This window comes from Tasmannia lanceolata, unplaced genomic scaffold (genome assembly GCF_043159265.1).
Source record: "Tasmannia lanceolata isolate RefF3 unplaced genomic scaffold, GAP_Taslan_0.1 ptg000012l, whole genome shotgun sequence".
Classification (NCBI taxonomy): domain Eukaryota; kingdom Viridiplantae; phylum Streptophyta; class Magnoliopsida; order Canellales; family Winteraceae; genus Tasmannia; species Tasmannia lanceolata.
Window position 1 is genome coordinate 1,101,218 of NW_027518689.1, and position 18,892 is coordinate 1,120,109.

The 18,892-nt window shown below is 38.9% G+C and overlaps 1 protein-coding gene across 2 annotated transcripts in view; it reads left to right on the plus strand.

Moving 5' to 3' along the window:
* Positions 1-18,892, plus strand: part of LOC143887519 (Polynucleotidyl transferase, ribonuclease H fold protein with HRDC domain-containing protein) — a 45,905-nt gene that overhangs the window by 9,911 nt on the left and 17,102 nt on the right. For both annotated transcript variants that reach the window (XM_077391603.1, XM_077391602.1), the window contains exons 3-9: positions 9,838-9,996; positions 10,091-10,174; positions 15,734-15,813; positions 15,930-15,980; positions 16,121-16,223; positions 17,562-17,644; positions 17,801-17,846. In XM_077391603.1, the coding sequence (XP_077247718.1) occupies positions 9,838-9,996; positions 10,091-10,174; positions 15,734-15,813; positions 15,930-15,980; positions 16,121-16,223; positions 17,562-17,644; positions 17,801-17,846 (606 nt within the window). The remainder of the gene's footprint in view (positions 1-9,837; positions 9,997-10,090; positions 10,175-15,733; positions 15,814-15,929; positions 15,981-16,120; positions 16,224-17,561; positions 17,645-17,800; positions 17,847-18,892) is intronic.

The window sequence follows — 18,892 nt, forward strand, 5'->3', positions numbered from 1 at the left end:
AATGAGATTAATCTCTACTCAGATATTATCTTCATTATGAGACTTGTAGGATCTTCGGTCTTCACCGTTGTTGTCATCATCTTCTTTCATCTCATCCAGATTTGTCCGATGCCTAGGTGATGCAGATATTAGGATTTATTTACATGTTATTTAGTCTCTAAGATTTTATTTTCCATATTATTTTTAGGGATTTTATTTTCCATAGAATTTTAGTTCCATTGCCTATATATAGGCCTCATGTATTAGTGATTGTTAACTTTCGGATGATTAATTGAATTGAAAGCTTCTCCCCCAGATTTCTTTCTTCCTCTATTCTTCTACTTCTCTTCTACTCTTGTTCCCTCTCTTGTCCTCTTCTCCTATTCTTCCTCTACTCCCTAAATTATTCTCTTCTACTTCTAATCTTCTCTTCTTCTTCTTCTTCTTCTTTATCCTCTTTCTTCTATTTCTCTCCCCTTTCTTCTATTTTCCTTCCCGATCCTACATCAAATTTGGTATCAGAGCAAACGATCCAAGCAACCTCCCGGTTGAAGACGATAATTTCTGCAATTTCTGCACTCCTCCAAACCATTTTTAAATATCAGCCCCTTAAATCAGTCCTTTTGTTACCAATTCAAACCCCATGTAAATCAGCCACAGAGCCACCACCATCCACCTTTACTTGTAGCCAATTAACAGCCCAGAGACATGGTAAGTTTCAGCCCAAATTTCCAGGAGAATGGAGGAAAGAGCGGGATGTTAATAGTTTAAATCCCCAAATGTTGGCTTTTGATGAGTTCATATTTGAGTGAGTTGATTGATTAACCCCTCTCAAGAGCTCGATTCACTTTGTCTCGTGGGTATAGCCATAGCAGACATTGGATAGATTTTTAGTTTGCCCAATATGTCTGGAAGCTCTCCCAAACCTTTTCTAAAAAGCTTTGGATCACACAGTGTCGGATCACTGCCCCATTTTGTTAGATCCCAAACTGGAATCCTAGGGACCTTTCCCTTTTCGATTTGATTTATCTTGGCTTCAGTGTCCCAAAATGGAGGAAAGGCTGGGAGGATGGTGGGTGACTGCCAAAGTGGATGGTCCAGCGGATGTTGTGATTGGTTCCAAATTGGAATCATGGTAGGAATAAGGAAGCTAAGGAGAGGAGAAGATGGTTGTTGGTCAGGATCAAGGATATTAGGGCTGCCGTGGAAGGAGGGTCAGCTACTGAGGCAGAGGTGGAAGAGGTGGGGAGGATTAAGGAAGAGTACAACAGTTTGTCTCTTCAAGAAGAAACTTCTTGGAGACATGAGTCCAGGGCTAAATGGATTGTTGAAGGGGATAAGAACACTAAGTATTTTCATGGAATAGTAAGTGCGAGAAGGAGACGCAATCGGATTGAATGTTTGCAGGTGAACAGGGGTTTATCTTTTGATAAAGAGGAAATCTCAAATGAAATTGTTGGTTTCTATCAATGTCTTTTCTTGGTGGAGGAGGGGTCACGTCTGACTCCTGACGTGGTCTTTTTTGATCGACTGCAAGAAGCTGACGTGGAAAATTTAGAAAAACCTTTCACTGAAGAGGAGATTGAGAGAGGGTTATTCTCACTTAGTCGTGATACAGCTTCGGGGCCAAATGGTTTCTATTTAGCTTTCTTCCAAGCGTATTGGGAATATGTTAGGGAGGATATATTTCGCTTCTTTAGGGAATTCTATGAAGGATTAGAATTGGATAGGGGTACGGGGGCAACTTTCATAACTCTCATTCCTATGATTAAAGGAGCTTCTTCAGTGATAGATTTATGCCCCATCAGCCTCGTGGGATGTCTGTACAAATTTCTAGCAAAGGTCTTAGCTAAGAGACATAAGTTGGTGTTACCGTCCATTATTTCTAGTAACCACGGTGCCTTTTTTAGTGGGAGACAAATTCTGGACTGTTCTTTGGTTGCTAACGAAGTCGTCGATTATTATCATAAGATCAGCAAGAGTGGTCTAGTATGTAAATTGGATATGGAAAAAGCTACGACAGGGTAGAATGGAGCTGTCTCGATAACATTATGGAAAGGATGGGCTTTGATAGTAGATGGAGGAGGGATTGGATTTCTAGATGTATTTCTTGGGCTTGGTTCTCAATCCTTATCAATGGAACACCAAAAGGGTTTTTTAAGTCGTCAAGGGGTCTTCGGCAAGGAGATCCCCTTTCCTGTTTGTGATGATTGCGGAAATCCTTAGTAGGCTTATTGATAAAGGCAAAAGCCTGGGTATGATCGAGGGCTTCCATATTGTGGGAGGTGGTTTGGAAGTGTCTCATCTTCAATTCGCGGATGACACCCTCCTTTTTAGCTCTCCGGATGTTTTGCCAGAAATCAAACTTTCATAAGTCTAGTGCTTTTAGCATACATATGGAGGATAGCATTTTTCAAGAGTTAGCAGGATTACTAGGGTGCAAATCGGACTCTTTGCCTACCACCTATCTTGTCCTTCCTTTGGGGATTGGAAGAGCTAAGAAAGAGTGTTGGGATCATGTGATTCAAAAAGTGGAGAAAAGGCTTGACCCTTGGAAGAGGAATCTCGTGTTTAGAGGAAGGAGAATTACCCTGATAAAAGTAGTGTTAGCCAATATTCTCATTTATCAAATGTATTTATGCAAGTGTCCTGTGATTGTGGCGTCCTGAATTGAACAAATCCAAAGACGGTTTTTGTGTTGGGGGGGGGGGGGGGGGGGGTGTTAAGAGGGCTATCCCACTGGTAAGGTGGGAAAAAGTATGTACGTCCATTAAAGGCAGTGGTTTTGGAATTCGGAAGATTAAGAGACTAACATAGCCTTGCTAGGAAAATGGTTGTGGAGATTTGGCAATGAGGAATCTCATCTATGGGTTAGAGTCATTGAGGGAAAATATGGGACTATCCCTGGGAGATGGAAACCGAATGATTCTTTAAGCACAAAGGTCTCACAATGTGGAGATAAATTATGGGGTTTTGTAATCTTTTCGAAGAAGGAATGTGGTTCCGGGCATATTCGGGTAATAGAATCCTTTTTTGGCCTGATTTAGCCTGATTTATGGTGCGGGGAGCTTTGTCTTAAGGACTTGTACCCCGATCTGTTTCCGATGTCATCTAGGAAAGATAGTTTGGTTTGTGAAAACTTTGAACGGAGGGATGGAAATACTTTTTGGAAACCGCTTTTTAGCGCTCTTTAGGAGAAATTTCTTTGACCATGAATTAGAATCTATTGGTAGGTTGTTGGAATTGCTGGAGAGTGTTTACGTAAAGCTGGATGGGGTAGATAAAAGGGTTTGGATATGGATCACACATGGAACCTTCTCTGTTAAATCTTTCTATAACCGCTTGGTGACTAGTCTGGCGTCTTCCAAATTTGCTATAGTGTGGATATTCCAATCTCCTGCCATAGTATGTACTTTCGGATGGGCGGCTCTAAAAAAGCGAATCCAGACTGTTGATTTCTTAAGGAGGAGGAAAATCATGATTGCTAACCATTGTGTTATGTGTATGGAGGATGCAGAGTCAGTGGATCATCTCCTCATCCATTGCAAAGTAGTAAGAAAGGTATGGTGCAAAGTGATTCGAAGGTTCGGCATTTGCTGGGTTTTTCCAAAGAAGTTATCGAATTTGTTCTTAGGGTGGAGTAAGGTTCCATGGAAGAGTAAGAGCAGGATCCTCTGGAAGATGTGCTTCCTAGCTATTATTTGGGTGATATGGAAGGAAAAAAAGCCAGAATTTTTTAAAGGAAAAGCAAAAAAAGTTCAATTTCTTTATATTAAAGTCATCACTTTGGTGATCTCTTAGGTCAAAGCACTCCCATCTTTTGCCATAAACTCTGCCTATGATCTGTGGGAAAGATGACGCGAGGTTTGTAATAGTGAGGAAACTATGAAGAAAATCTTGCAAGCCTGGACCCCACCACCTCTCGGTTTTGTTAAATTTAACTTTGATGGATCAAGTTTTGGGAACCCGGGCCCTTCCAGTATTGGGGAGTCCTTAGAGATGCTGAGAGTTCCACTTTGTGGGCATTTGCGGCCCCCCTTAGCATAGCCGAAGTGCGGGCTGTTCATCAAGGTATGAGATTTGTTGCTCGAGATGGTTGGGAAATGGTTATTGTGGAGGGAGACTCGGCCAATGTTATCCGTTGGTTAAATGGTCCTCAGAAACCTCCTTGGAGATTTGATGAGATGGATGATTTAGCTAAGTGCAAGTGGTTTTAATTTGAGCATATCCGCCGTTCGGCTAATGAGGTTGCAGATGGCTTGGCTAGAGCGGGTGTTCCACTGGAGGTGTTAGCGATTTATAATGACCTTCCTCCTTAATGGCTTCGCTTTGTTGTATTTTAGTTCTTTTATTTTGTCTTCTCTCTCTCTCCTTCCCTCTTTCCTTGTTGTATTGACCATCTCGGTCGCTTTGTTTCAATAAAGTTTGGCTACCTTATTCAAAAAAAAAAAAAAGTTTCATCTCAAACTTCCTTCAATTAATTTTTGCAATTTCTATTTCTCACTTCTAGTTTGATCTTTATAAACAACCACCAACAAACCCCCTTTTAAAAAAACATAAATAAAATCCTAGAGAATAAATAACATGTAAATAAATCCTTTCTTTCCTTGGGCACTCCCTTTCTGTTATCTTTAAGCAAATTAAACCCCCTCATTTTTAACTTTAGGCACCCAAAAAAAAAATTAAAAAAATCAGAAAAATACAGAAATTACTTGTTTTTTCTCTCTCTACCCCATCTCCTTTTCGCTCATCACCTGAGCCATTTCCGCTCAAAATTGGGTTTTGCCATCAACACCAAAGTTGTTCGTGACAACTTTTCAAGTATATTCAACTTATTTTTAGCAGTCAACAACGAGTGCAAGCACTACAACGACCAACTTTGGTCATCCGTCCGTTTTGGTCCGATCGCAGATCTGAGCCATCTGACAACCCGATTTGATATCCGAGACAGGTGTTGTCTACCTTTCGACATGACAGACGGGCAAGACGGTTGATTTCATTTTTCGACGCCGATCCCAAATTCCCAATAGCTCCGCCATATGTTCCAGCTTTTTATGGGTACGGCGATCGATGTTTGCATGACCAGACTCACTACCGCTATTATGAGGATGCATGTCTACAGTGGATCTATGCTCTAGACGCATATCATGAGTACTATTGCTAATCACCGCGAGACTATCTCTCGAGCTCGAGATACTGTACTACGACAAGCCCCATTGTTCTGGCTATAGATAGTGAGGGGGCGTCGTATTGCAGGTGCACCTCCATTTAGTCGATGGGAGTAGATCCGTTCTAAGTTTATGAGAAATTATGCATATCAGTATGAACAGAGATTGAAACGTGAGAGAGCAGCATATAAACAAAGATTGATGCGTGACGAAGCCGCTCGATGAGAAAAAAGCTGCTCGACTTGCACAAGAAGCTGAAGTTCAGGCAATCTTGAACAGGATAGTGCGTAACTTGGATGAGAGAAAATTGGTACGCAAGGAGACAGCTCGCCGCGAACGTGAAGCCACCGCCCGCTGTAAACTAAACGTCGCAGCCCGTCGTGCACAAGAGGTCGAAATTGAAGCAGCAAAGGAATTTGCTAACACTATTGACAAGCCAGACATAGATGATGCTATTGGTCTGACGGATGATATTGTGGATGAGTTCATTATAGAGGTTGAGCCCATGATTATGTCAGATACTGAGCCAGAGATGTCCGATATAGAGCCAGAGAGTCCAGTGATTGTTGAGGCTGTCGTCGACGAGCATGACAATTCAAAGATTTCTCCAGCACCGGTTGCCGAGCATCCAGAGAGACAGCTTCACACTTCCGAAGCAGATATTGTGGCAGGACAACATGAGGCGAGTGAGTCAGAGGCGAGTGACCTGACTATTGAGGCATTGCCAGATCATGTAGAGCACAAGCAGTTCCTTTAGGATACCGATTCCATATTATTACATGAGCATTGTGACATCATTGCTTCTCCTGTAGATGTCCCGATTGAGTTGATTATAGAGGTTGAGACAGAGAATTTCAGTGCACATGATGATCATCAGGAGGCTTGTCAGCTTGACATCGTTGAGCCTGATACAGTTCTAGCAGATGGTTTTGTTACTGATTCCATTGAGCCAGTTTTCATACCAGCAGGTGATATCTTTATTGAGGCTGGTCATGGATTGGTACTGCCAATAGCTGTTATGCCGATCCCACCGATCCAGGAGGGGTACATTGCCATTTTTCTAACTTCATTACTTGTCAGGAGAGGTTCGCGTATTTATGATTTTACATGGGCGATTTCTTCACTCTCATTCCATCGGCATTTCAGATGCTTCCACGGTTATCACGCCCATTATACATAAGAGAGCTTGATGTGTTCCTCCTGCTAATGCTCGAGTTGCTCATCTACATATTTGATCCAGGTGGACTAGAACTCGAGGTCGAGTTCTTTTCAAGTGGAGGAGAATGATGCAGATATTAGGATTTATTTACATGTTATTTAGTCTCTAGGATTTTATTTTCCATGTTATTTTTAGAGATTTTATTTTCCATAGAATTTTAGATTTTAGTTCCATTGCCTATATATAGGCCTTATGTATTAGGGATTATTAACTTTTGGATGATTAATTGAATTGAAAGCTTCTCTCCCAGATTTCTTTCTTCCTCTATTCTTCTACTTCTCTTCGACTCTTCTTCCCTCTCTTCTCCTCTTCTCCTATTCTTTTTCTACTCCCTAAATTCTTCTCTTCTACTTCCATTCTTCTCTTCTTCTTCTTCTTCTTCTTCTTCTTCCTCTTTCTTCTATTTCTCTCCCCTTTCTTCTATTTCCCTTCCTGGTCCTACATCACTAGGGCATTCAGACATGTGATCTATTGTACCACTTGAGTGGCAACGTTGTCTGAACCGCCCGATCTCTTCCCAGATGAATATTCACGTTATAAGGTTTTGGAGTTTGCCCAACAGATTTATGCTTATTGTAACCACCTGGCCGATCTTGATTAGAATTCAATCCACAACCAAAACTCCTACTGCTAGTCACCACTCGTCTATGGTCAGGCGAGGGTTTTTTTGAGATGTTCTTTACCCGTAAAGTAATATGGTATGCCTCGTAATCAAGTGTTATTACACTTGAATAGTAATCAAATGTTCCAAGTGTAATTACACTTGAATAGTAATCAAATGTTCCCTCAGCTGTATCTTCAATTCCGATAAATATCAAGAAGTAGCAATCTCTCTAGATTCAGCTATCCCATTACACAGACACATGTCGTTGAATGTGTTTATGCATTATTCAACCGTCATATCCTTCTGTTGAGGGTTTTGGTACATATCAAACAGATGTTGGTCGTAGTTGAGGGGTAGAAAATTTTCTTTAAATTTTTTCTTTGTCTGCTTCCAAGTTCGAATCCTCGGTTCCCCTACCAGAGCTCATGACTCCGCAGATGTTTTTTAGTTTTGCTTTAACAAAAGCTGCCTTCCGACCATTCAAAAAAGAAACAAAACAAAACTAAAACAAAAACAAAAGCTACCTTCCGATCAGCCGTCATGTCGTTCCACTCAAAAAATTATCTACGCCCATCACTTCATCGAGGAAAATCTCTGGATGCATCTTACGATCGAACTCTGACAAATTGAGCTTACCTTTCATAATCATGGTATGACCTCATGTTTACCCCATTCTCTCCAAATTTGAGGTGCTGGTCCTCTTCTTCCATCCCCTCCACACGAGCCCTAGGGTTGTGCTGCCCCTCATCGTACTCATATAAAGACCAGTGTCATCCCTTGACACGGGGTTAACCTTGATTTTCCATTGCCGAAACAAGAGGAAACACAATCTTGCGGTGATTCCAAAAATCTGACGCAAACAAGAGAAATAAAAAAGAAAAAAACCATCAATAGAATGATGTGATGATTTATTTAATGAAACTAACAGACAAGCAATAAAGCAAAATAGAGGGAGAAAGAACCCTAGACGGTTTATCTCCTTCAAAACTCCTATATCCATGGTTTTTCCAAGTAAAAAAGAACGCCCCCCCCCCCCCCCCCCCCCGGAATTTCACTTAATCCTCCCGTTTAGAGTAATTTGAAAAATCCAAAAATACCTCTATTCATTATCATTCAAAAAAAATACCTCTGTTCATTAAACATGAGAGGAAAAGGCTAATATGCCCCTAAACTTCATAAACTGTAATAATAAACTAAATAAAATAGTTATCAGCAGTCAACTACACGTCACCGTCCCCGTCCATCGGCTTCAAGTTCTTTTGTTTGCGTTGCTTTTGATACACTTTGAAGGCTTGTGGGTCCACGACTGCCTCATTTAGTTTCTTGGCTGTAGCTTGATGTTCGAGATTCCATCTTCCACTTTGCCACCTCTATAAATCTTCAACTTTCAATTACTCATCTCTGGTTCTTCCAATCAAGCAGTCTTTAAGCACACCTTCCCAACTGTTTGTGGGGTTATCTTGTATATAGGGCAGCCTCTGCCCTTCAACATAAATTTGTACTTTTGATTTTTTTTAATAAATCTTGAAAAAAAATTCTGAGTTTCCTTCTCCTTTCCCTTCACATACATCAATTGAAAAGTTGTCCACTCCATTAAACTCGCCACCCAACAACCACTTCTGTACGGATACTGTATCTTTGTTGGAGCATTTTTTTTTGTTGGAGCTTTTTCATTAGCAGTTTCTTGAAAAATGATTCTTCTCCTCCTGGTCCCTTATTCCGCCAACAAAATCTCACTTCTCCTGTCCATCTGACTTCTTGTTTTCCTGCCATCTCTCCAAAAGATCTCTGTACTGGTTTTGCCCCATAAGTTGGTTGAGGCAGCTGGGACTAGAGCTTGAGACTTCCGTCACAGGGAGGGGCACCCTCTACCACTCGAACTATGAGGTTATGACCTATAGCGTATATTTAAATCTGCTGAGCATTGCTTGTGCTTCTGAATCTCATGATTCTGAATCACTCTGGGCACTAATCGAACTTAAATACTACTTTTGCACATGGCTTATACTCCAGCATCTTGCTGCTTTTAGTAACTACGTGTTTTTTTCAAATATATAGAATAACATTGTTGTTAACTGCTGCTTGGGTATTTGTGTAATTCAAGATCATTATTGCACATCCTTTGTGTCCGTGTCTTGTTCAGATTTGACTATAAAAGGACTGAATGCCCAAAAGTTTTTTCTTTTGATTTTTTTTAATCACACAAAACATTGAATATATTATATTGGAAGATAAAATAAATTCATGTTGAGATATTTTCTTGTCGCAAACATGCATAACAAATCCATTTATATGATATTTTTTACACTATGTTATGTTTTGTATAGAGGGCGAGCCTTGGCGCAACGGTAAGGTTGCTCCATTGTGACCCGGTGGTCACGGGTTCCAGTCACGGAAACAGCCTCTCTGCAAAGCAGGGGTAAGGCTGCGTACATCTAGCCTCCCCAGACCCCGCAATAGCGGGAGCCTCGTGCACTGGGCCCTATGTTATGGTTTATATGTTTATTAGAAAAATCTTTATTGTATGTACATAAACATTACCTTATGCTGTTGTGTTCTCGTCATTAGTGGTTACGAAGTATTATTTATTTAGTTGTTGTATTCAGTTGCTAAGCAAGCAAATATTTGGCAATGTTGTATATTTCCTCTATAATGATTTGTTCTTTTCAATTTAGTTGGCAAGATTTTTTTCTTTGATACACAAAAAAAATTGAGAAGATGAGATAAAGAGAGATCCATAGTTATGAACATTGTTATCTTAATTATTGTAAACATGAGCCTACTTAAATGTTACTTCTTTATTTATTATATTTTTGGCTCGGTTGATTTGGAGCATAACCTTTATGTGTTATATTTTTCTGGCTTAGGTTGATTTGGAGCACAACCAATACCGGTCTTTTCAAGGACTGACATGCTTGATGCAAATATCTACAAGAACGGAGGATTTTGTGGTAGACACGCTAAAGCTCCGTGTTCACGTTGGTCCATACCTTAGAGAGGTCTTTAAGGATCCCTCCAAGAGAAAGGTAGGGTCTCTTTAGTTTTACTTTTGAGCTTATCTGGGTTGTAAGTTGTAACTTATATATTTGACAGATTGATTGTATGTTTTTGCTAAATTAGGTCATGCATGGAGCAGATCGAGACATATTGTGGCTTCAACGGGACTTTGGGATATATGTATGCAATCTTTTCGACACTGGACAGGTATTATCTTGCAACTGCTATACTTATTTGAAATTTAAGCCTTTTCTGGCGATAGAGCCCTTAAATTCCTAGGAAGGTTTTAGTTTCTAATGTCCTCCTAGAATGTCCGTGAACCGAAAACACACAAGTAACCTGCACTATTTGTTGTGTCCTAGGAAGGTTTTACTACCTGCACTATTTGTTTTGTCAGGAACAGAAATTTTAGTTTCACTATCGGTGCTGGTGAAGTCTTGTGCATGACACATGTCTTTCAATTCCTTGAAAGTCTCCATTCCATACAGTCATCGTAGTGTTTATAGTCCTGTGTCCTATGAAGCTCATTAACTACATATATTGCCGTTAGATGACATTTCAATGCTCGGGTATGGAAAGAAGGAAGCATAAGATTATCTGAAAGGAGATAAACAAAAGACACTAATTAAGTTCCATTAATTTTGTTGGTCATCAAATAGGAGAAGCATAAGATTATTTGAAAAGAGATAAACAATAGCCAATACTGTAGCAGGAGAAAGTAAATGTACAACACCTTTAGTTTTTTGAATGGTAAATGTACACCACCTTTATTTTACATTTATGCTGTTTCCCATTCGTTTTCCACTTTGTGTAGGCTCGTGAATGCTTTATATTTGATTACAAGTTCCTCTAGGGATTTCTTTCTGCATGTTATTATGAAATACAAGTAAAATAGATCTTATTCTCTTACCATTTTCATTTGTATAATCTTGTATTCTTCCTCAGTAAATTTGAAGTCAAAAAATCCTAGCAGTGCCCTTACCGATGCCTCATTGTCAACTCTTATGCGAACCATGCCTTTTGAGTTGGGTAAAGAGGTGTATGTGTCTCCACCTCTTGGGTTCTTTTGTGAGGAGGCACAAAGGAAGGTTTATCAATTGAAGAAGGCTGTTTTTTTAAATGTTAAGGTCAAGAAGAAGGCTGTTTATGGCTAGAATCGATCATGGGGAGCCTAGTTTGAATGGTTTAGCTAGGCTGTTGTTAAAATTGCTTTTATATGTGTAAAGAAGATTGTTCGGTGTTTGTGAAGAAAGAAAAGAGGGGCATCGCAATCCTTGCAGTACGTGTTGATGATACTGTGTTCATAAGAGATGATGAACGGACCAATAGATAAAATCTTTTTTCAACAAAAAACTTCACATCAAATATTGAGGTCCATTTACTTTCGTGGAATTGAAGTTGCTACCTCGTAAGGGATATCTTCATTTTTTAAAGAATGTTCTTGTCTGCCTAAGTAAGATTGGTAGGCTGTGTTTGAAGCCGATTGTTTCCCCTATGGAAATAAATTGCATCTTGTGCAGTTGAGTCCATTGAATGATCCATACTCTTATCAACCTCTTGTTGGCAAGTTGATTGACCTGACCATCAATTGCATATGCTGCTGTTGGACTTGTTAGTCAATTTGTCATGGTCCTTAGGGTTATTAACATCTCCTTAAAAAATGTCCCATTCTTAACATTGGACACCTTGACATCTATCCTTATTTCTATGCAAGTTGAGCAAGTTCACCTAGTGATGAGTGTTTTGCTACTGGATATTGCATATTATTGGCAGAAATTAGGTCACTTAAGGATGTCGACTTTAACAACACAACCATATTTTGATATGTTATCAGGACAACCATATGTTGATATTTGCACAAACCCAGCTGCCTTTTGGCTGGTGAGAGCTCTTTAGGAAATGTAATAACCTTTTGATAGCCCTTTAAATATTAAAAGACAGCTAAGTGTAGACACTTAATTTTGTCAAGGTGGTACTAATGATAGGTTGTCGCGAGGATGAGTCCCATGGCGAGCCCGAAGCCCCTGCGCTCTTTCTCTCAATCTCTTTAGTTCATGAAACAGGAAATACTTCTCAAAAACGAATTTGAAAAGGGGCAGCGAGAGAAAACCGGCTCCTACACTAGGTTTGTGCAAATATTAAAATATGATTCTACTCGTATCTTTTCCCATAAATTAAAGAGGCTATGGATGGGGAATGGGCTGCTCCTCTACTCCCTCCTTTAATTCAGGTTAGATGGATTGACGTCAACCCGACCCCCGACATGACTTGCTATTTTGGATTTAAGTAACATATTTTTTGCTTCGAATCAACTTTTTTGGCTTCCAGTCAACAAATTTTGCTTCGACTGACCTATTTTGAGTTTGAGTAAATTTTTTAGCTTCCATTAAGCACATTTGGCTTCGACTAACATATTTTGGATTCGAGTAACAACTATTTTGCTTCCGGCAAGCAAATTTGGTTTTTACTGTTATTTTGGATTCAAGTAACATATTTTTGGTTTCAACTAACTGTTTTGGTTTCGATTAAACTATTTTGGGTTCCAGTAAGCAAATTTGGCTTTGATTAATCTATTTTGGACTCGGTTAACAACTATTTTTGCTTCCAATAAGCAAATTTGGCTTCGAGTAATTTAAGTGTGAATCTAACTCTGCAAACCTTGGTTGTTACAATTTTAATAGGTGCTGAGAATGACAGACTCAATGGTTTCCTTTAAATTACACTATGATGGAAATTTGAAGGATACAGTTTTGTACGACATGTCGTTAAAGAGATGAAGTTATTAATTGTGAGTCCCAGAATTAATTTACGGGAATTACAATTTCTAATTCATCGTAATATTAAGACTGACGAGAGTGAGGTTTCGTTATAAATAAAATGCCGATATGTTATTGATCAATTTCCGATTACCTTGTATGGTGTTGAAGACGACAATGACCTTTAATCAATATTTAGGCATTTTTTATAATAATAAAGGGTTTTCAATTCTTTAAGCATACATAAGTACGCCCTGCAGAGTTGTGAAGGTTCTAATCAAGGTTTTAAATCTCGGTTTCGGTTTCGGTACGAAGTTTCGGACGAAATCTTGTAAAAAATTTTGAAAATTTCCGAAACGTTTCACCGAAATTTCCGAAATTTCACCTGAAATTTCCGAAATTTCACCGAAATTTCCGAAACGTTTCGGCGAAGTTTGGTACTTTTCCGACTTACAGTGAATTTCGTTTCGGTTTCCACCGAAACTGAAATATTTCGGCCGAAACGAAACGTTTCAGCCGAAATTTAAAACCATGGTTCTAATACCATGAATGCATCTACTTCATCTATGTTGTCCCGGAACAAAGTTCATGTAAGTGCACACTCTTCTGCCCCAAGCATGCCTCCTACTCATGCCACATCTGATAATGGTTCTGCGACACCATCAAATTGTTCATCTTTCCCCCATTTAAGAAGTCAACCTGAGGAAGGATAATGAAGAATCATTTTGTGGCAAGCATTGCATTAATGAGGTCGACGTTAACAACACAACCATATTTTCTCTGTTATCAGCACAACATAGAGGGCGAGCCTTGACCCAACGGTTAGGTTGCTCCATTGTGACCTGGTGGTCACAGGTTCCGGTCACAGAAACATCCTCTCTGCAAAGCAGGGATAAGGCTGCGTACATCTAGCCTCCCTAGACCCCCGCAATGGCAGGAGCCTCGTGCATTGGGCCGTCCTATCAGCACAACCATATTTTGATATTTGCACAAACCCACCCACTTTTCTACTTTAATTTGCTTGTGAGAGTTCTTTGGTAATAACCTTTTGACAGCTCTTTAAATACTAAAAGACAGCTAGGTTTGTGCAAATATCAAAATATCATTCTACTCGTCTCTTTTCCCAAAAATTAAAGAGGCTTTGGATAGGGAATAGGCTGCTCCTCTACAGCCTCCATTGGACCATTGGGACTTGCTGGTGAACTGTATTATCAATTAATTCATCAAAATGTTATAAGTATCGAACAGATGGAGGGAAAATTCCTTTTACCACTTACAAGCAAAATGACCTAAGTACCCCTAATTAATGGAAAATGACTAAAACGTAGATGAGTGGTCACAAAATAACCAAACTATCCCCGTGAAGTAGAATGACATAAAAGAACTCAATAACTAGTCAAATGATTAACCTACGCTACTACATAGAAAAGTAGCACAAGCGAACAAAGACACACAAGGAAAACTATACTAAGGAGGAAACATGTGCTGATGTAGTAAATCCAGGGGATGCTCCTGCATCACTAAGACTTGAAGGAAAAGAGATAAAACCAACATATGTATTTCTAGTTGTATAATCCAAACCTCCTGAATCAATTATAGAGGTAGATGGAGATTACTGAAGCATGGTGAGCATAAGCATGGATACCTGGTCTTGGAGCTCAAAAAGGCTTCTAGGGCTGCAAGACACTTATGAAGATCGTCGGGAACTTTATCCTTTGGATTCATGGAAGAGTTAACAGTTAATTATAAGGAGCTTCATGGGTACCTGTATGGCATAAATTGAATTTTCCTCCTTAGAAGTAGCAGTATGAGCACTGAGGTCATCTCAATCTCTGATGCAGATGAAGGTGAAGGTTCCATCACATGTCGTCTCCTTTCCACAATGGTTGCACTTCAACTTACCCTTCTCTAACAATGTCATACTTCCTTGATTGATGCCTCCCATAGCCCTTACTCTTGAATATGAAGTTAGGGCTGATCGCTCAGTAAGCGGAGTACTTACTTTTTGTGGCTTAGCAACTGACTCTCCTAATAGCTCCACCACATATGTAATTCTAGACAACTTGAAAAGGAGGAAGAGAGTCCCCTCTGTAGCTCAAGACTTGAATTCAACCCTATTAAGAACACAAACACTTCATTATCTACTTTATTTCCTCTTGTCAACACTCGGAGCAATGGGTTGATATTGATAGTGATCTAACCCTTCCCATTTGATCCCGAGGAATACTATGGCATTCTTCCACATGCATATCTTTCTTATAAAGTTTTACTGTGTCTTGATATAACTGGCATACCATACCAATATCATGTTTATGTAATTATGTTTTGGTTGTGTCCCACACATTATTTTGTAATCTGCAAGAATAATAGTCCCCTGCTAATGCTGGGATACCTCATATGAAACAACCACGACATGAATGCAAGGTTCGTAGATTCCCATTTTTGTATGTGGGATCATCCTCTTTGGTTTTTTGAACATCTTTGTTGACTGTGGCCCCCCCATAGAGACACAGGAGATGCAGGATCCGCTGTTTTTAGGTTCACTTATGTAATTTCGTGTCTTTGGTGTACTCAAAACTCCATGTAGAGCTTACACTTGAACTCTACTCGAAACTCCATGTAGAGCTTACGCTTGAACTCCCATCTCTTCCATGTCTTTGTCGCCTAATTGGTCACCTAACGTTATTCGGGAAAAAAAATACCAAGTTCCTTGCTTGTGTGATTGGATCGTTCTAATCACTGAGCAAAATTCTGAAAACCGGATGTTTTTAATTTTATAATCCTTTGTATCAAATAACTTTTTCTTGGACAGTTTATTTAGAATCGATACTGCTTTGAGGTGCTTCATTAGATCTCCAACCTTGGCGGACCTCTTTTTTAATATAATTTCATTAAAGATTGAACATTATTTATATCATGCTTGGTTTGACTTTTATCCTTGAATTCCCGCATTCTGTAAGGAATACTATTTTTCCAGCAAATGATTTATTTTCTTATGTTGGATTCATAGGCTTCAAGGGTTTTACAATTAGAGCGCAACAGTCTGGAGTATCTTCTGCATCATTTTTGTGGAGTTACTGCGAATAAAGAGTTACTTTTTTTATCTTTGCCACACCAGACATTCTTTTGAGAATTAGTTTTGCTTCTATGTCCCCACTTTATTTTCTTTCATATTGTCTAAGGTTGATTTGCGTCCCTTCTTGCAGATACCAGAATGCAGATTGGCGATTGCGGCCCCTTCCCGATGAGATGATCAAGTAATATGCAGTGGGAATTTATTTCTATATTCCCTGCCCCCTTCTGCATTGCATTACATTCTTTAGTCAAATGTTCGATCATTTTGCCCGTGGACATTTGTTCCTATATTCTATATATAAGTGAATTCTTATCTTGACAGGTATGCTAGAGAAGATACACATTATCTACTATATATTTATGATCTCATGAGAGACATGTTGCTTTCAGCATCCACTGACTCCGTAAATACCCTTCTGTTAGAGGTATGATATTCATAATAAATTGGTCTCCCTATTTCAATACTAATTGTTGGGCTCTTTAAATCCATTGATGCACTTAGGAGTAAGAGAATACATAAATCATTACTAAATTAACTGGCTTCACTTTTTTTTATTATATTGAGATCTTATTACAAAAGCTGATTGCTTGTTCATTATGTAGCTTTTGCTAAATGTGCTTCTTGGGTTGACACTTGACAGGGCATTTTCTGCAACTGCTTCCAGTCCAGCGCATATTGCAATTTTTTGTAACCATGTTCATGGCTCTATCTTATATTGGTTCTAACATGTCAAGTTTAATAATTTTGGCCTCAATTGGCTATCGATTTTAGGGTTTATGATATCTTTCTTGCAGAGCCTTCTCTAGTTCACTTTTCAAGATTACCGTTTCTTTGTGATGTTGCAACTTTATATTTTCACCAGTTAATTGGCATGAGAGGGATTTAGCTCGAACTCCTGTACTTTCTTGTAGTTTTGAAGACTCAAGGGATACATTGTGTCATATAACTTTGGAGGAAGTCTTGGGCTGGAAGCTTTGTAAGAGTTTGTCTTGACAAAAAATCAGATTATGCAGTACTACTGATCTTTGTTTTTAGTGCTCTCTTACACTTTTTGTACTGCTACTTTTTGTTTGCTGGAGGTACCAATTGCCAGTTATTAGTTGTCCTTCTGTATGTTAGGGTGCCTTTGGATTTACACGCAATGTTGGATGAATTTGGGCCTTTTAAGATTGTCCTTTATGTGTAAAATCCTATCTAAAAACCTGTAATTTTCAATTCAGCCGTACATCTGAAGGCACCCCTGCGAGTTATGTTTGAATGAACTGGACTGTGACAGTGTATATTTTCTCGTGCATGCATAGTTCCAGTTCATGGATGTCCATCAGCTTGCAGTTATTGATAGAGATGCTGTAGATGATGGTGTGTCCTTAGAATAGTATATTTAGTGCCTAGGTGTGGGATTTAAACTTTCATTTCTTGTATCATTTTTCATGGATAGATACTTTAAGATTTTCATGAGTGACTTTATATTTTGTTACATTCCATTGTTATCCATGGTTGTCTTGGAATATGACATACTTATAGTCAAATGGCATTGTTTTCTGGGAAATTCACACTAATTTTTTGAAAGAGTTCATAATTAGGGGGTTGATATGACGACAACCCTGCAATGCGACATGCATATTGAAACTATTCTGCTTTTTTTACCCATATGCCTGTCGCCAAAACCATGTTCTCTATTTCTTCTGTGAAGTGGCAGTCATTCCTCTATTTATACTACATAGATTGCTCATCTAACAATATATTTATTTATTATCCACAGGTGTACAAGCGAAGCTATGACATATGTATGCAGCTTTATGAGAAAGAACTCTTAACAGACACATCATATCTGCATATATACGGGTTTGTTGCATGAATCTTTTATATGACTATTTAGTTTATGTGGACTTTTCATGAACCTCATTCATGGATTGAAGTTGTGATTTCTCTGTTTGTCTTTTTCTTTTTGTCACTCTATCTACTGATCTTTAATTTGTTTCCTGATTGCTTTGTTGGCAGATTACAGGATGCTGATTTCAACTCACAACAACTTGCTGTTGTTGCTGTAAGTCATTGGTCTTTTTTATCTACATATTAACATGCAATACTAATATTTTTAATATTTGTGTTGCTGTTGGGGTTGTAAGGTTTTTTTTTTCCATTTGAGGCCATTATATATACTCTCATATCTAATGTGAACATTTCTGTTTTTTTTTTTCATGTGAGCCCACTATCATGTGAGCCCACTATCTATGCTTGTATATAATCCTGAAAAAAGGATTGCTGTATGCACAGCCCCATGTTCCTCTAAACTATTCTAGTTACTTAAGTGGTACAGAATTTGCCACCTTTGGTTTAAAATAGAATAACTAAAATATCCCTACTTCTATATGAGCTGATAATGTTAGTTAAGCCTCATTGCTTTCTTACTGAATGTCAAATACTTTTAAGTCTCTGTTGGTTGGTATGCTTCTTAAAAGTTCTGACCGTCATGAAAATCTTATTAAGTTGCCATCCCGAATTCAAATGCACCTCTATAGAACATATTTTTTTAAAGAGATAAAGTTAGGGCCTACTAAAATGAACTGACATGCATCTTGTATTTTTTTAAATTGGCTAATTGTAAATAGCCCAGGGTTGTGAACAAAGGATTATCCCGGATCTACACTGAGGTACTGATGCTGATTCCTAAATATCACCAAACATAATGCGATACGATGAGAGAGAATGCAGTAGAAACAAAGACATGAATTGGGTTGCCTACTCCTAAAGGTCAACGCGTGCCCTTTAATCCCTTTAATTCTTAATTAAAGAATTGAGAATTAATTAAATCTTCCCAAGTATGATTCGGACCTACAACCAATCCACCAATCAGTTGACAGTAATCCGCTCTACTATTGGGCTAATGAGGAACACTAGGAAATTATATCCCATAGAGTTCAAGTCCCGTTCTCAACCCATGAACAATATGAGCCCAAACCATCATCTGTAGCTCCTGGAACTTCTTCGTAGTGGCTTCATTCCATGCCTTATTTCATAGGGAACCTCAAAGTAGCTCTATTTCATTGGAAAAAATGTTCAATGGCTCTATTTCATTATATTCCACCCATA